Source organism: Nomascus leucogenys, chromosome 19 (assembly GCF_006542625.1).
Source record: "Nomascus leucogenys isolate Asia chromosome 19, Asia_NLE_v1, whole genome shotgun sequence".
In the NCBI taxonomy this organism is placed as follows: Eukaryota; Metazoa; Chordata; class Mammalia; order Primates; family Hylobatidae; genus Nomascus; species Nomascus leucogenys.
In genome coordinates, this window is record NC_044399.1 from 43,057,302 (window position 1) to 43,074,761 (window position 17,460).

Sequence of the window (17,460 nt, forward strand, 5' to 3'; positions counted from 1 at the left end):
AAAAAAAAAAAAAAAAAAAAAAGAAATCTATTAGGCACTTACTCTACCCTATAAAATTAAATTTTTCATGTATCTGCTGAATCCAAAATAAAAATTGAGGGTGATGGGGCCTGGTGGGGACAGGGTCCAGAGTAGGCTCTCAGACCCAAAACTGAATGGGGTATCTGGGGCATCAGGGAGCTCCCTTGCCCGGCCCTCAGTGGCCTGATGGAGTAAGAGGGTTTGGTTGAGTGATTCAGATCTGGTCACTACGGTAGGAGAACAAAAATGCATATAGTGTCACATCGTGTACAGCTCCAAAAAGAGGCACTAGTCATGAGTGCCCAAGGTGCAGGGCCACAGAAGTGGGTCTTTCTGCATATGCAAAGCACATTGCTGGCCAGCTGCACAAAGATAACGTTGATGCCCAGGAAAGAGAAGATGATGGAAAAGGAGAGGAAGAGGAAGAAGATTATTTTGACAAGGAACTCATTCAATTAATAAAACAAAGGAAAGAACAAAGTTGACAAGAACCTTCCAGTAGCAGCCAAGAAGTAAATTCTGATGACAGGTGACCCCAGTGGAGCTGAGAACACCAAATTCCTCACCAACACAGACAGAGTTACAGTCAGCCAGCATGGCATCACCCTGGACCTCCACAGGAGGATTGTAATTGGAAAAAAGATCGCTTTAATAATACATGGAGAAACAGCTTTCTGCATTCTTTGAGGAATACTGGTGGACCAAAAGGATGTTCTGAGTGGCATTAGGATGTTGCAGGAGGCTCCCTGACTTGGTTTCACAACCATAGTAATTCTGGAGTTGGTTGGCATTCAAATAGTGGAACAGTAGATTGGAATCATAATGGTACAGGAAGGAATTCCAGTTGGCATTCTGAGGGAACAGGTGGCTTTTCCAGTTGGCATATGAACAACAGTAATGGAAACTAGAAATCCAGTGTATGTAGTAAAAATAATTGCAACTAAAGTGGCCCTGGACACAAATTTCAACCAGGCAGAAACGGAAATTCTAATTGTCAAATGGAAGATGTGACTATGCTATGGAACAAGAAATCAAATAAGCCAAGCAAATACAATCAAGAGAGATATAATTGGTAGTGGCAAGAAAATGAGAAACTTAGAATGAGAAACTTGGTACGGCTGCCACATATAGAGGTCCTTCTGAAAGATTTACAAGTGATAAATTTCCTTCAGAAGGCTTACTTGACTTCAATTTTGAGCAGCCAGAAAGCCAAACCACTAAACAAACAGACACTGCAACTTCCAAAATTAGTGGAAAGAATGGCAGAGCAGCAAGGGGGAAAGCCTTGTTGCCAGACTCCTTACCCTTCTAAAATAAAAATTAAAAAGAAAAAAGATTTGGTAGTACTCAAGTTGAAGGAAGGAAACATGACAAACTTAGAGAAAGCATAAGGAATTTCATATGCACTTCTTAGGAGAAATAATTTTGTATTTAAGCCTTTTTTCTTTTGTTTTTAGTTGATACATAATAATTGTACATATTTAGGAGATACAGAGGGATATTTCCATGTGTGTATACAATATGTAATGATCAAATCAAGGTAATTAGCATGGCCAGCACCTCATTTACTATTTATTTGCGTTGTGAACATTCAAAATCCTCTCTTCTAGTTTATGAAAATATAGAAAGCTGGCTCTTTAAGCTTTTTGTAAATATGCAATAAATTATAGTTAGCCATATTACTCCATAGTGCTGCAGAACACCAGAACTCACTGGAACTCATTGATTAAACTGAATATGACTGAGATCTTTTCATGAAATGAGAAGCTATGGATTTAGAATCATTAAACTTTAAGGCTGGGTGGGCCCATCCAAACCCATCATTTTACTGCTGGCAAGGCCCAGAAAGGGTTATGTGACTTATCAAATCATCTTTTAAAAAAATAATAAAAGTTGTCTGAGCACAGTGAGCTCACACCTGTAATCCCAACACTTTGGGACACTGAGCATCACTTGAAGCCAGGAGTTCAAGATCATCCTGGACAACATAGTGAGACCCTGTCATTACAAAATTTGAAAATTTTCATAAATAAAAGTTACATTAAAAAACTCAAAGTATGAAAATATAGGGGGCCAGGCACAATACCTCACACCTGTAATCCCAGCACTTTGGGAGGCCAAGGTGGGTGGATCACCTGAGGTCAGGAGTTTGAGGGCACCCTGGCCAATAAACCCCATCTCTACTAACAATATAAAAATTGGCCGGGTGTGGTGGCGTGCACCTGTAATCCAGGTTATTCAGGAGATTGAGGCAGGAGAATCTCTTGAACCCAGGAGGCGGAGGTTGCAGTGTGCCAAGATCGCGCCACTGCACTCCAGCCTGGGCCACAGAGCAAGATTCCGTCTCAAAAAAAACACACACACACAAAAAAAATAGGGGAAAAAATCATTCCTGATTCCATAATTCAAACAATTTTAAACATTTGTTAAAATTTTGGGGTGTTTCCTCTCAGACTTTTTTTAACTCTTAGGTTTGACTTTTCCTAATATTAACTCTAAGCATTTTTACATATTAATGCATATCCTTAGAAACAATTATTTTAATGGTTGTCTAATATTTCATGGAGTTGATAGAGTTTACTTTTTCATTCTTCTATAATATGGCATTCATATTATTTCCAACTCTTTATAACTACAAATAAAGCCACTATGAACATATTTATATACAAAACTTAAATATAGTTAGTATTACCATAAAAGTCATATTTGATTTTTCTCAGAAGTAAGATAAAACTTCCTAATGGAAGCTTTTTTTCCTTTTGAAAATTTGTTAATGGACAAAATAGAGTTAGATTCTCCATTTTCTTTATGGATCAAGCTATGAACAGTCAAAACGATAAGATGTAGAGGCGGGCTGATAATTGTCTTTCCATTATGAGCAAAACAATCTTTATGTGAGTAGTACAGGAAAAAAAAAACCATTTAAACTAAAATTATACTCTACCTGTTGAAAAGCTTTTTCTGCTTGACGTTCAGCATCAATAACTTGTCTCTCAAGCTGTTGCATCTGTAGAGTGAGGGAAAATGTAAATACAAAAATTTATTTTTGAAAAATAAGCCTTTCTGAAAAAGGCTTTAAAAATCTCATAATGTCATCATCAGTTTGGATATTTTAAAGTAGTTCACTGGAGATGAGTTAAATACAGTTAGCACATTAAAGGCTCTTTGAATATTTAAAAGTTGATCAAAATGCCAGAGTTTTGATACTTTTAATACAAGGACTATATATATACGTCAAGAGTATTCATCAATAGAATTTTCTTCAGTGGATTGTAAATTAAAAATTACTGATTAACATATATTAAGAACAAGAAAATAAATCTAAGAGGAAAGAAAGGCTTCAAATGACCTATTTGACGGGTTGATCAAAAAGTCATAACGACATCAAGGAAGTGGTGTGTTCTCATGAACTCCGTAGGTGCTACGTTTAAGTAAAAACTCTGGGTAGTTTTACATTCTTACAGACTGATGGAGAGAGTATAGAAGAGATTCTTTGATTAAACACACAGACACACAAATACTAAAACGAATATTATAAGGAGAATTTTAAAAGCCTTAAGAAGGACCCCATGCTTATCAACATACGGGATGTGTTGTACCTGGGGCTGAACGCACGAATCGTGAGGTAAAACTCAATTTTATTCTTTTTGGCTCAGTGCTGATGTCCGGCCCACTTTAGAGCCGTCTGTGACTAATCTCTGCTCATTTTCAAATTTATTGTTGGTTGGAAGGCCAGGCGTGCAGGACTCCTGGTATACCTCTCACCGGTAACAGCACGGACCCCACCCGCAGTGGCCGCAGCGTCCGGCTCCTGCCCCGCCCCCTTCTCTACGCCACCGAGAAGCGACCTCCCGCAGCTAGAGTGGCCCAATCGGGAGTGCGGCCGCCAGTTCCGGAAGGCGCGGGACCCCGGGGCGCGGGACCCCGGGACCCGGTCCCAGGCTGCCTTTGATCCTGGCGTACTGTCCTAACGCCTGGAAAATGGTTTCCGCTAGTGGGACATCATTTTTTAAGGGTATGTTGCTTGGGAGCATTTCCTGGGTTTTGATAACTATGTTTGGCCAAATTCACATTCGACACAGAGGTCAAACTCAATTCCACGAGCACCATCACCTTCGTCCACCTAACAGGAATGATTTCTTAAACACTTCAAAAGTGATACTCGTGGAGCTCAGTAAAAGTATTCGTGTTTTCTGTATCATCTTTGGAGAATCCGAAGATGAGAGTTACTGGGCTGTACTGAAAGAGACCTGGACCAAACACTGTGACAAAGCAGAGCTCTACGATACTAAAAATGATAATTTGTTCAATATAGAAAGCAATGACAGGTGGGTACAGATGAGGACCACTTACAAATACGTCTTTGAAAAGTATGGCGACAACTACAACTGGTTCTTTCTTGCACTTCCCACTACGTTTGCCGTCATTGAAAATTTAAAGTACCTTTTGTTTACAAGGGATGCATCCCAACCCTTCTATCTGGGCCACGCTGTTGTATCTGGAGACCTCGAATACGTGACTGTGGAAGGAGGGATTGTCTTAAGTAGAGAGTCGATGAAAAGACTTAACAGACTTCTCGATAACTCTGAGACCTGTGCAGATCAAAGTGTGATTTGGAAGGTATCTGAAGATAAGCAGCTGGCAATATGCCTGAAATATGCAGGAGTTCATGCAGAAAATGCAGAGGATTATGAAGGAAGAGATGTATTTAATACAAAACCAATCGCACAGCTTATTGAAGAGGCATTGTCTAATAACCCTCAGCAAGTAGTAGAAGGCTGCTGTTCAGATATGGCTATTACTTTCAATGGACTGACCCCCCAAAAGATGGAAGTAATGATGTATGGCCTGTACCGGCTTAGGGCATTTGGACACTGTTTCAATGACACACTCGTTTTCTTGCCTCCAGTTGGTTCAGAAAATGACTGAGGGCTGGAGAATAATAGACCTGTGCTGTCCAAGAGCACTTGAAATGTGGCTACTCCAAATTCTGATACAGTGTAAGTGTAAAATACATACTTCATTCAATAATTCATATATTATTAGAAAACAGGATGAAGATGTAAAACATCTCATAATATTTTATATTGACTCCACATTGAAATAATGTTTTGGATATTTTGCATTAAATAAAATATACTATTAAAATTAATTTCACCTGCTTTTTAATTTGATTAATGTGTCTATTAGAATATTTTAAGTTACACATGTAGCTTACATATTTCTACTGGATAATAAAGGTGTAGAACATTTGTCATCACCATGTATGGCCACATATTTAACTGCCTGTCCACATGGCAGCGTTTTTTTTTTTTTAAATGGAGTCTTGCTTTGTCACCCAGGCTGGAGTGCAGTGGCACAATTTCGGCTCACTGCAACCTCCGCCTCCCGAGTTCAAGTGATTCTCCTGTCTCAGCCTCCTGAGTAGCTGGGACTACAGGTACACACCACCACACCCAGCTAATTTTTTAATTTTTAGTAGAGACGCCGTTTCACCATATTGGTCAGGCTGGTCTTGAACTCCTGACTTCAGGTGATCCACCCCCCTCAGCCTCCCAAAGTGCTGAGATTACAGGCATGACCCACCACACCCAGCCCCATGGCAGCATTTTAAAAGGCAGTTTATTACAGGGATCTAGATTCTGGAAGAGGTTTCAAATATTTGGATATGTAAATAACTGTGCAAGTACATTCTCAGTACCTCATATTTAATTTCTGTGAAAATATTTCAAATGTTTAATGAGCAAGTATTGTGGTTTCAAAGCATTTTGTTGAATTACTTGTTTAGACTATGGCACTATATAGAAGCAGCTGGACAAGCATTATGTCTTTTGGATGTCTCTAGAATATTCCCTAAACCAAAAACCAACTAGCAAACACATGCCAATACCACATTCTTCCACCACTGGCAATATGCTGACAATTGTCACTTCTACAATATAACTATATTCTATTTTCAGGGAAATTTGGTTTTTCTGGAGCCTTACTTAGCCTGGATTTTGAATATTGTCAGGATTGCCAGAAGAAACAGAAGAATGCACAGTGAAAAAAATAGTTTGCTAGTGAAAAAAATAGTTTTCTTAAGAGAACTATGCAAATATCTTGTCTGATTTCTCCTTCTCAAATGTTTAGTTTCTAGTGATAACAGGAAGGACAAAAGTCAGCTTGCTTCACTGTTACATAACTAATACAGGTCTTTCTACATAGTAGGTATTTAATATATTACAAATTATTGATGAAATGACAAAGCTCTCTGTCATGCCTAAAGTACCATGCATATATGGACAGTATCATTATTTTTACCACTGCCAAATAACTTTTTTTCTGCTCCTATGGCACTGACTTCCTATCTTGTACTATCTTCCCAACTACATTGTAAAGTTGCTTGAAGGCAGAATCAAGCTCAAAAGTTACTTGCTTTCTTAATGAAAAGGAGGTAATCCTTGAAATATAAATATAGGGAAAACTGGAAAGAATACTGAACTTAAAGGCAAGACCTAAATTGGAACCCAGATTCCAATACTAGCCATCTGATGATGGGTATATTATTTAACTTATCTGAGTCTCCACTCCCTACCTGTAAAATGATACAACACTTGTTTCACAGCATTTATAAACAGAAAAGCATCCAACATAGTATCTAATACTTAATAGGTGTTCAATGAATATTTACATAGAAATTTTTAAGCAGCCTATTTCTACCATATATATGTGTTATTTTTATGAATAATTTTAAGTTAGGAAACTCTACTATTTACCAATAGTTTGCCACTGGACTCTAAAATTCTTGTGTATAAAATGTGGATAATATAACCTGTTCTGACTACTTTACAGGATATTGTAGGGATAAACAAGAAAATAAATTCAAGCAATGTGAAAAGCTGGTGGTATCTCATTTATTTAAAAATATTATGGTAGCAGTTGTAGTGTTATAATTTGAATGATAAAACCAAAAGTCACAAATGTCCAAAAACAGGATTATCTAAATATATAAATAATGGTATATCCATACAGTTAGATACCATACAGTCATTAAAAATTTATATGGATGGAGGAAATGATATATTTGGGACTTGTCTCAATATAACATAGGAGGAAAGAAGTAGGTCAGGGTGCAGATGAAACAGGATTGGCCCTGAGTTGACAACCATGAAAGCTGGGTGATGTGTACAGGAGGGTCCATTATAACATTCTGCTTACTTTTGTATGTTTGAAAATCTCTCTAATAAAAAGTTTTAAATATATATGAAAAGCTGTAAATGACATATTTAAAAATAAGTGTAAATTATATATAGAATGATATTATACATAAATGATATATTGAGGGAAAAGGGACTGCAAAGCAGTAATGAATGTTGCAATCAAATTTTTGTTAAAAAATTTATGTGCGCCTGTTTTTATGGAATTACATAAACCAAGGACAAGGAGTTGTCTATATCTAGGTGACAGGATTATGGATAAAGTAGTTTGTATCATACATGATGAGGCACCAGAGGGAGTTTTATGGAGCTGAAAAAAGTAAGAGAATAATGGCAGGGAGGAAAAAAAATGGGTGTTAGAACCTTGCATTAGAAATAGTAGGCAATAGTCAATCAAAGGTAATTCTGCTCACTTAGAGGGAATGAGTAGAAAATCAAGAGGAAGATTTTCAAATAACCTGTGAAATTAGAGAGGCTATATATGAATGTACATAGAAAAAGCGTTCAAATGCTGAAGTGGCATCTAACTAGGCAACAACTGGTGATGATGCCACTGCTAATTACGAGGTCATTAGTGACTTTTGTGATTCCAGCTGCACTGTGGAGAAGTGAGGGCATAAGCTGGAATGCAAGCGTCTGAATGAATTAAACTTATTAGGAAGACCAAATTAAAGCTAAAGCCAATAGAAATTTAAAAACTAATAATAAAGATTAGAGAAGAAATGAATAAAATTAAAAACATAAAAATAGAGAAAAATCAATAAAACCAAAAGCTGGTTCTTTAAAAATATCAATACAATTGATAACTCTCTAACCAGACTAATAAAGCAAAAAAGAAAAAAGACACAAATTATCAATATCAGTAATGTAACGGGAGACATCACCACAGACCCCACAGATGCTAATGAGATAACAATATTATGAACTACTTCTTGCCCATAAATTGGACAAAATAGCAAAGCTCATTTAAGAAGAAATAAGCTTAATAGCCCAATGTCTATGAAATAAATCACACTTGTAGTTAAAAACTTTCCCACAAAGGAAACTCCAGGACTAGATGGTTTCACTTGTGAATTCTACCCAAAAATGTATAGAAGAATGAATAGAAACTCAACAAAAACTCTTCCAGAACGTAAAAGAAGGGAATGCTTCCTAACACATTTTATAAGGCCAGTATTGCCAAAACCAGAAAAAGATTAGACGAATATCCTTGTGAATACAGATGCAAAAATCTTTACAGAATTCAGCAAATCCAATCCAAATATACACAATAAAGATAATATGTCATGACTAAGTGGGGTTTATCCTAGGAATGCAAGGTTGTTTTAACATTTGAAAAATAAACCAATGTAGTTCACCATGTCAAGTGGCTAGAAAAGAAATATCATTTTGACAGATGAAGAAAAATCATCTGACAAAATTCAACATCCATTCACAATAAAAATCTCTTAACAAACTAAGAATATAAGGAATTTCTGATACCTAACAAAAGGTATCTACAAAAAAACCTATAGCATCACACTTAATGGGAAAGACTGAATGCTTTCCCCCACAAGAATGTCGTTTTACCACTTCTACTCAAGATTTTACTGCAGGTGCTAGCCAATGTAATAGCCAAGAAAGAAACATAGAAAACATATATACTGGAAAGGAAGAAGTAAAGCAGTATTTATTCACAGATGACATGAGTATCTACACATAAAGTCTCAAATAATCTACAAAAGAACTAATAAATGAGTTTATTAAGGTCATAGGATATAAGGTCAATATACAAAAATCTGTTGTATTTCTATATAAGAGCAATAAATGGCCGGGCTTGGTGGCTCACGCCTGTAATCCCAGCACTTTGGGAGGCTGAGGTGGGTGGATAACCTGAGGTCAGGAGTTCTAGACCAGCCTGGCCAACATGGTAAAACCCGGTCTCTACTAAAAATACAAAAATTATCCCAGCACTTTGGGAGGCCGAGGTGGGTGGATAACCTGAGGTCAGGAGTTAGTTCTAGACCAGCCTGGCCAACATGGTAAAACCCGGTCTCTACTAAAAATACAAAAATTAGCCGGGCGTCGTGGCAGGTGCCTGTAATCCCAGCTACTCAGTGGGGGGCAGAGGCAGGAGAATCACTTGAACCCAGGAGGCAGAGGTTGCAGTGAGCCGAGATTACGCCACCACACTCCAGCCTGGGGAACAAGAGCAACACTTTGTCTCAAAAAAAAAAAAGTTAAGAAAATAAGAGCAATAAATAATTGAAATTAGAATTTAAAAAACAGTAGCATTTACAAAAGCATCAAGACCATAAAATACTCAGGTTTGAATCTAACAAAATAAGCACAATATTTATATGCTGAAAACCACAATATACTGATGAGGAAAATTAAAGAAGAGCTAAATAAATGCAGAATTAAACTATGAGTCAGAAGACTCAATATTATTGTCAGTTCTCCTCCAATTGACCTATAGATTCCATCCAGTCTTAATCAAAATCCTAGCAGGGCTTTCTGCACAAATTAAGAAGAAGAATCTGAAATTTGTATAGAAATGCACAGGACCTAGAATAGCCTAAGCAAATTAGAAAAAAATAACAAAATTAGAACATTTATAATACCTGACATCGAGACTTATAAAATTGCAATAGTAGTCAAGAGAATGATATTTGTATAAAAACAGACAGATGAAAAGAACAAAATAGGGTTCAGAAATATACTTTAAAATATGTAATCAATTTTTTTCAATTTTTATTGGTTTACTCTATCTTCATTGTCAGATCATATAGCCATCACATACTACAATCTCCCTAGTTACTCTAGTTGTCTGAACCTCATTCTCTAAATTTCTTAGGGAAAACTCCTGGGAACAATATTTTCTGAGTTCTTTAATTGCTAATAGCTGCTTGCTATGCCCTTTATACTTGAAAGCCAGTTCTGCTTAACACAAAATCCTTGGATCATATGTGCTTTCCTTGATATCTGAAACATGGTATTCCATGTTCTTCTGGCATAAACATTACTATCAGTGTAACAACATAATTTTATTCTCCTAATGATATAAAGGTCATGTTTTTGTTTTTGCCTAAATACCTAAAGAATGTTTTCTTTTTCTTTAACATCCAGTATTTTGATGAAAATATGCCTTGAAGTAGGTCAATCTAGGTTGATGTTCTCAGCCACATGATCCACTATTTCAATATGCAATATTTTGCTTTTTTAAGTTTCTGTAAACGTTTCTTGAATTACACTGTTTGCATTTGTTTCATTCCCTTGTTTTCTTCAGGGGCTTCTTTTATCTGTATATTGTAGCTTCTTTGCTTATCTACAATACTAGTCATTGTTTCAAATCCTTTTTATCTTTCCTCATTTTGTTGTTTAAAAGTTTCTGGGAGGCTGAGACATGAGAGTCACTCAAACCCAGGAGGCAGAGCTTGCAGTGAGCTGAGATCACACCACTGCACTCTAGCCCGGGCAACAGAGTGAGACTCCATCTCAAAAAAAAAAAGTTTCTTCCTTTTCACCTTCATTTCTCATTAAAGCATTGTGTGTTGAGTTTATCCATTCTTCTGTTCCTTCTACTTTAATCTTAGTTTATAAAATATATTTTTCTACTTCTAATTCTTTGTTGAGTTCTATCACCTCATTTCTGATTTTTTTCTAATTATGATTCATGATATTCCTTTATGTCTTATATCATTTTGTTAATGTCTTTTGGTTAATTTATTTTTTCCCACTATTTAAAGTTGAGATATAATATACATGCCATAAAATTCACCTTTTAAAACAGTGTAATTCAGTGGTTTTTAGTATATTCACAGAGTTGTGCAACCATCACTGCTAATTCCAGAACATTTCTATCACCCTCCCCCGAAAAAAACCCCGTACCCATTGGCAGTCATTCCCGCATTGTTTTGCTTTGCATTTCTTTACATATGAGTGAGGCTGAATACCTTTTTCCATGTTTATTGGCTACTAGTATTTTTTGTATACTGTCTTTTCATAGCCTCTGCTTGTATGGTGATTACTTTGAGTCTGGGTATTTGAACCAGTGTCTAGTCTCTCAAGGAAGTTAACAGATTGCTGGAACTCCATGAACTTCAACTTTGCCCAAGCAGGGGCCTCAGTCAACCAAAGAGGACTGAGAAGCCCTTGGAAGTTCAAGTAACGGACTATTCCTGGAGCTCTCTGCTGCACTGCTGCTTAGCTCAACCAGCTGACCATTCACTACTCCTTGATCATCCAGAGTTCTCTCAAGTTAGAGAGCAGTTACCACCTTTTCCCTTCCCCCACCTTTGTGCATAATATCAGGGATGGGTATCAAGGGAATTGGCCAGACTCAAAGCTAATTAACTCTTTGGGTAACAACTGTGGCAACACAAATTGAAGAGTTGTTTTATTATTGTTGTTGTTTTGGGGATAGGGTCTCACTATGTTGCCCAAGCTGGTCTCAAACTCCTGGGCTCAAGGGATCCTCCCTCCTCAGCCTTCCCAGTAGCTGGGACTACAGACAGGTACCACTGTGCTGGGCTTTAATCAAAAAGTTTTGATCCTGTAGTTCTACTCTGACCCATTCATTGTACTTTAGAGAAACTTCCAGAAGAAAGAATTGCAATTATTTAAAAATGTTATATACACAAGAAGTTCATTTGCAGTGTTGTTTAAACTAATGGAAAACTACAAGCAACCTCTATGTCTAATAGTAAGGGAACTGATCAGTAAATCATCAGTATTTATTTACTGAGCTCCTTATGATTATGAATACAGAGACTAGGGGATGACACAGAACATGATAATAATAAATGATCTAATATTTAATGAAACAAGTTTATTTAAACTATTTACATCTATGTATATATATTTTAAGTTGTACATTTAAAAAATAAGAACGTGGCTGGGTGCGATAGCTCATGCCTATATTCCCAGCACTTTGGGAGGCCAAGGTGAGTGGATTACCTGAGGTCAGGAATTCGAGACCAATCTTGCCAACATGGTAAAACCTTGTCTCTATTAAAACACAAAAATTAGCCAGGAGTGGTGGTGGGAGCACGTAATCCCAGCTACTTGGGAGGCTTAGGCAGGAGAATCACTTGAACCCGGGTGGCAGAGGTTGCAGTGAGCTGAGATCGTACCACTGCATCCCAGCCTGAGTGACAGAGCCAGACTTCATCTCAAAAAACAACAACAACAAAAAAGCATGCTAATAGTAGTTTTGTTAAAGAGCAGGCAGTATTTTTCCATTTTTCCAAACTTTTTAAAAAATTGAGGCCGGGCGCAGTGGCTCACGCCTGTAGTCCCAGCACTTTGGGAGGTCAAGGCGGGCGGATCACGAGGTCAGGAGATCGAGACCATCCTGGCTAACACGGTGAAACCCCGTCTCTACTAAAAATACAAAAAAAAATTAGCCGGGCGTCGTGGCGGGCGCCTGTAATCCCAGCTACTTGGGAGGCTGAGGCAGGAGAATGGCGTGAACCCAGCAGGCAGAGCTTACAGTGAGCCGAGATCGCGCCATTGCACTCCAGGCTGGGTGACAGAGCGAGACTCCGTCTCAAAAAAAAAAAAAAAAAAAAATTGAGAAGTAATTCACATGCCACAAAATTAACCACTTTAAAGTGTTAATTTTTTACTATATTCACAGAGTTTTTTTACTATATTCACAGAGTTGCGAAACTATTAGCATCATTTAATTCCAGAACAGTTTCATCACCTCAAACAGAAAGCCTGTACCTATTAGCAGTAATTCCCCATTGCACTCTCCCAATAGCCCTTTGCAGCCACTAATGTACTTTGTTTCCATGATTTTGCCTATTCTGAATATTTCATATGAATGGATTCCTATAACATGTGACCTTCTGTGTCTGGCTTCTTTCGCTTAGCACAATGTTTTCAAGGTCCATCCATGCTGTAGCATATGTTAGTACTTCATTTTTTTTTATGCCGGAATGATATTCCACTATACGGATATACCAAATTGTGTTTATCCATTCATCAGTTAGTTGATGAGCTTTTGCGTTGTTTCACTTTTTGACTATTATAAATAATGGTGCTATGAACATTCATGTAAAAGTTTTTGTGTGGACTTGTCCATTTTCTTAGGTATATATTTAGGAGTAGAACTTCTGGGTCATATAATAACTCTATATTTAACTTTTTGAAGAACTACCCAACTGTTTTCCACAGTGGCTGCACAATTTTACATTTCCACCAGCAATGTATGAGACCTTCAATTTTTTCATATAATGCCTGTTATTATTGTCTATCTCTTTGACTACAGCCATCCTAGTGAGTATGAAAAGATGTCCAGGTAATTAAAAGGAGAGAGGAGAGAGTCTTTTCAACAAATCATACTAGAAGAAATAGCCACATGAAGAAATTTCCTTTAACCATTATCTTGCATCATATACAAAAACCATGTTCCTTTTCCACACTAGAAAAAAGTCCTTGTAATTTTGTGTTAGGCAAAGATTTTTCAGAAAGGATACTAAAAGCATGAACCAAAAAAATTGGTAAAATGGACTTTATACCCATTTTAAGTATCTGTTTTTCAAAACACACTATTAAGAAAAGTGAAATGATAAGCCACACACTAGAAAGATTAGTGCAAAACACATCTGATAAAAGACTTGTATCCAGAATATATAAAGAATTTTTACAATTCAAGAATACAAATAGCCCCATTTTAAAAAAATGCTAAAAGGATTTAGACAGACACTTTACCAAAAAATAAATATGGATGGCAAGTTAAGTACATAAAAAGATGGTCAACATCATTAGTCATTAGAGACACGCAAATTAGAACTAAAATGAAATACAGCTACACATCTATTAATATGGCTAAAATTACAAAGATTGAATATGCCAAATGGTGGTAAAACTGCAGAGCAAGTAGAACACTCAAGCATTGCTGGTAGGAATGCAAAATAGTACAGTCTCCTTAGAAACAGTTCGGCAGTTTCTTAAGTTAAACATCTGTTTACCATAGACCTAGAACCCTACTCCTAGGTGTTTACTTAAGAGAAATAAAGACATATACATACAAACACCTGTATGTGAAAGTTTATAGCAGCTGTATTCATAATTGCCAAAACTGGAAACAACCCAAATGACCATCAACTAGTGAATGGATAAACACATCATGGTACACCCGTACAATGGAATACACTCTACAATAAACAGGAACAAACTAGGGATACAGACAACACTGGTGAACTCAAAAGCATTCTAAATGATAGAGGCCATTCACTAAAAACTACACACCTTATGTCATACTATATGATGCTCTAAAATAGGCAAAACTAAAGGTCCAGAAACTGTATCAGTGATTGCCAGGGCTTAGAGTTTGAGAAGAAGACAGACTATAAAGGCGCAGGAGGGAAATTTCTGAGGTGATGGAAATAATGTTTATGTTGATTGTGGTAGTGGTTACGGAATTGTATATATTTGCCAAAACTCTTTGAACTAAACACCCAAAAGGGTGACTTTTACATATGTATTCAATTAACGTGACCAAAAATTTTTTTTAAAAAGTACCTTGCAGGCCAGGCACAGTGGCTCACACCTGTAATCCCAGCACTTTGGGAGGCCAAGGCGGGCGGATCACTTGAGGTCAGGAGTTCGAGATCAGCCTGGCCAACAGGGTGAAACACTGTCTCTATTAAAAATACAAAATTTACCCGGGCATGATGGCACGTGCCTGTAGTCCCAGCTACTTGGGAGGCTGAAGCAGGAGAATCACTTGAACCTGGGAGGCAGAGGTTGCCAGTGAGCCCAGATCACGCCACTGCACTCCAATGCAGTGAGACTCTGTCTCAAAAAAAAAAAAAAAAAGTGCCTTGCAACCCCAAATTCCAAAACATACAAAGAAAACTAAGAAAGACAGATAACAATATCAATGGTCAAAAGACCACTTTAGTCTGGTAAAATAAAAATGATAACACCACGTGAAAGACTTCAGATTTCTTATGTTTAGGATTATCAAAGAGATCAAATGAGAATAACATCTATTTTTTGAAGGACAAGAATTGAAAAAAAAAAGAAGAAAAACAGCAGGAAGGTGTTAAACAAGAACAAGCAGGCAGGAAAATAAACCAGTTTAAAGTCTTCGCCAGGCTTGGTGGCTCACTCCTGTAATCCCAACACTTTGGGAGGCTAAGGCAGGCAGACAGATGGCTTGAGCCCAGGAGCTTGAGACCAGCCTGGGCAACATGACAAAAACCTATATTCTACCAAAAATATATATATATCTATATATATATACACACACAAAAATTAGCCAGGCATGGTGGCACACACCTGTATTCCCAGCTACTCAGAAGACTGAGGTGGGAGGATCGCTTCAGCCCAGGAGGTCAAGGCTGCAGTGAGATGAGATCAAGTCACTGCACTCAGGCCTAGGCAACAGAGTGAGACTCTGCTTCAAAAAAAAAAAAAAAAAAAAAGAAAAGAAAAAAAGTCTTAAAAATTTAGAAATACATAGTCTCTGAAAGAGAAAAAACTCAATAGATGGTTCAGTAGCCAGCCTCTAAATGGCTCTCAACGATCCTCACCTTCTGGTAATCACACCCATGTGTAGTTGCTTCCTTCACAACATAGGGCTGACCTTTGCAACCAACAGGATATTGTGGAAATGATGAAGTATGACTTCTGAGAGTAGGTCATAAAACGCACTGCATCTTCCACCTAGCATTCTCTTGGATGACTTGCTCTGGGGGAAGCCAGCCACCATGTTGTGAGAACCCTCAAGCAGTCCTGTGGAGACATCCATACACTTAGGGACTGAGGCTTCCTACCAACAGCCAATACCCATTTGCCAACAACCATTTTGGTGAACCATTGAAAGTGAACCCTCCAGCTCCAGTCAAGCCTTCAGATTACTATATCCCAGGCCAATATTTTGACTGCAACCTCATCAGAAACATAAGCTAAGTCACTCCCAAATTTCTAATCCATAAAAACTGTGCAAGATAATAAATGTTTATAGTTGTTTTAAGCCACGAAATTTTGGAGTCATTTGTTAATACAGCAATAGATAACTAATACAGATGAAGTAAACTATACTCTGAACCCAGTAGAAGAGAGCTCACAACATGAAAAATGGTACAAAGAATTCATGTATCATTTAATACATACAAGCGTGAAAAATATAAATTAGCAGATTTAAGAGACATGCAGAGACTTCAAAGTAATGGGAAGGAGCATAAGAAAACAAGTGAGTAAATAGGAATAGCACAATTATGCTGAAAGATAAAAGTACACTCCCTGTATAATGCAGAATAATTGCCTAAGGCCTATATGTTTTATTTTAAAAAATGAAAGCTCAAGATAATAATACAAAGGAAGATGAAGAGATATTCAGTGGGTAGTTGAATAATGTGAAGATCACTGTTCAGAAGACAGAAAATGATATTGTGTTAACTTTATGTTCTGCAAGGACAATTTACATATGTATGTGTTATAATTTAAAGTGTAGGCACAATTGTAGATACAGAAGAAGGAGGGCAAAACTTAGTGTTTACCCTTAAAATTTTAAGACACACAGGTAATATAAATAATTATCTGCCCCACCCTACACCAGTCTGCCCGGTATCTATCAATCCTGCAGATACTGGGAATACATTTAGAGATCATCTTCTGCAGAGGTAGGTCCACCTTCTTGAAGTACAGACAGACCCGCATGGTGCACTACATGTGAAACTTAAAAGATGAAAATAATTCAATTTCTCAATAGACAGAAACAAGTTTATGCTAGACAATCAGAAGGTGATCCAGTAACTCCTATCCCATGTGCTCTTTTTCCATGGGATGTCCTCCATCAAGAGATAAAGGATTTCCCCTTCCCTTAACACTGGGCCACCCTGTGATGGGCTTTGGTTGTTAGAATGCTTTGTACCTTTTGAGACTGGGCCTGAAGAGATTTGCAGCTTCCACTTGCTCTTTCTTGGAGCCCTGAATCACCATGGAAAAAGATCTGGCTACCTTGGGAGCAGTTTAGTAGGATGGCTCAGATAGTTTCCAGCTGTTTCACCACTCCCAGCTGAGGCATCAGATATGTGAGTGAAATCAAGGTGTGGCGGCGTGCACCTGTAATCTCAACTACTTGGAAGCACCTGTAATCCCAACTACTAGGAAGGCTGAGATGGGAGGCCAGGAGACCTAGACATCCAAGTGAAATCATCTTGGATATCCAGACCCAGCTATCTGAGCACCCGCAGTGAGTCCATCCTCCAGCTGATTTGCCAACTGAATGCAGTCACATGAG

At 37.6% G+C, this 17,460-nt stretch overlaps 2 protein-coding genes across 2 annotated transcripts in view; one reads left to right on the forward strand and one right to left on the reverse strand.

Moving 5' to 3' along the window:
- PLEKHH2 (pleckstrin homology, MyTH4 and FERM domain containing H2) overlaps positions 1–17,460 on the reverse strand; it is a 132,443-nt gene that overhangs the window by 93,736 nt on the left and 21,247 nt on the right. The window contains exon 3 of the mRNA XM_003262788.3: positions 2,966–3,028. Within this exon, the coding sequence (XP_003262836.1) occupies positions 2,966–3,028 (63 nt within the window). The remainder of the gene's footprint in view (positions 1–2,965; positions 3,029–17,460) is intronic.
- C1GALT1C1L (C1GALT1 specific chaperone 1 like) lies at positions 3,887–5,167 on the forward strand. The gene has a single exon (XM_003262789.3). The coding sequence runs from the start codon at positions 4,003–4,005 to the stop codon at positions 4,948–4,950; it is 948 nt and encodes a 315-aa protein (XP_003262837.1). The 5' UTR covers positions 3,887–4,002; the 3' UTR covers positions 4,951–5,167.

Coding starts and splice junctions, on each gene's coding strand:
- C1GALT1C1L (XM_003262789.3), top strand. CDS start 4,003: ATGGTTTCCGCTAGTGGGACATCATTTTTTAAGGGTATGTTGCTTGGG.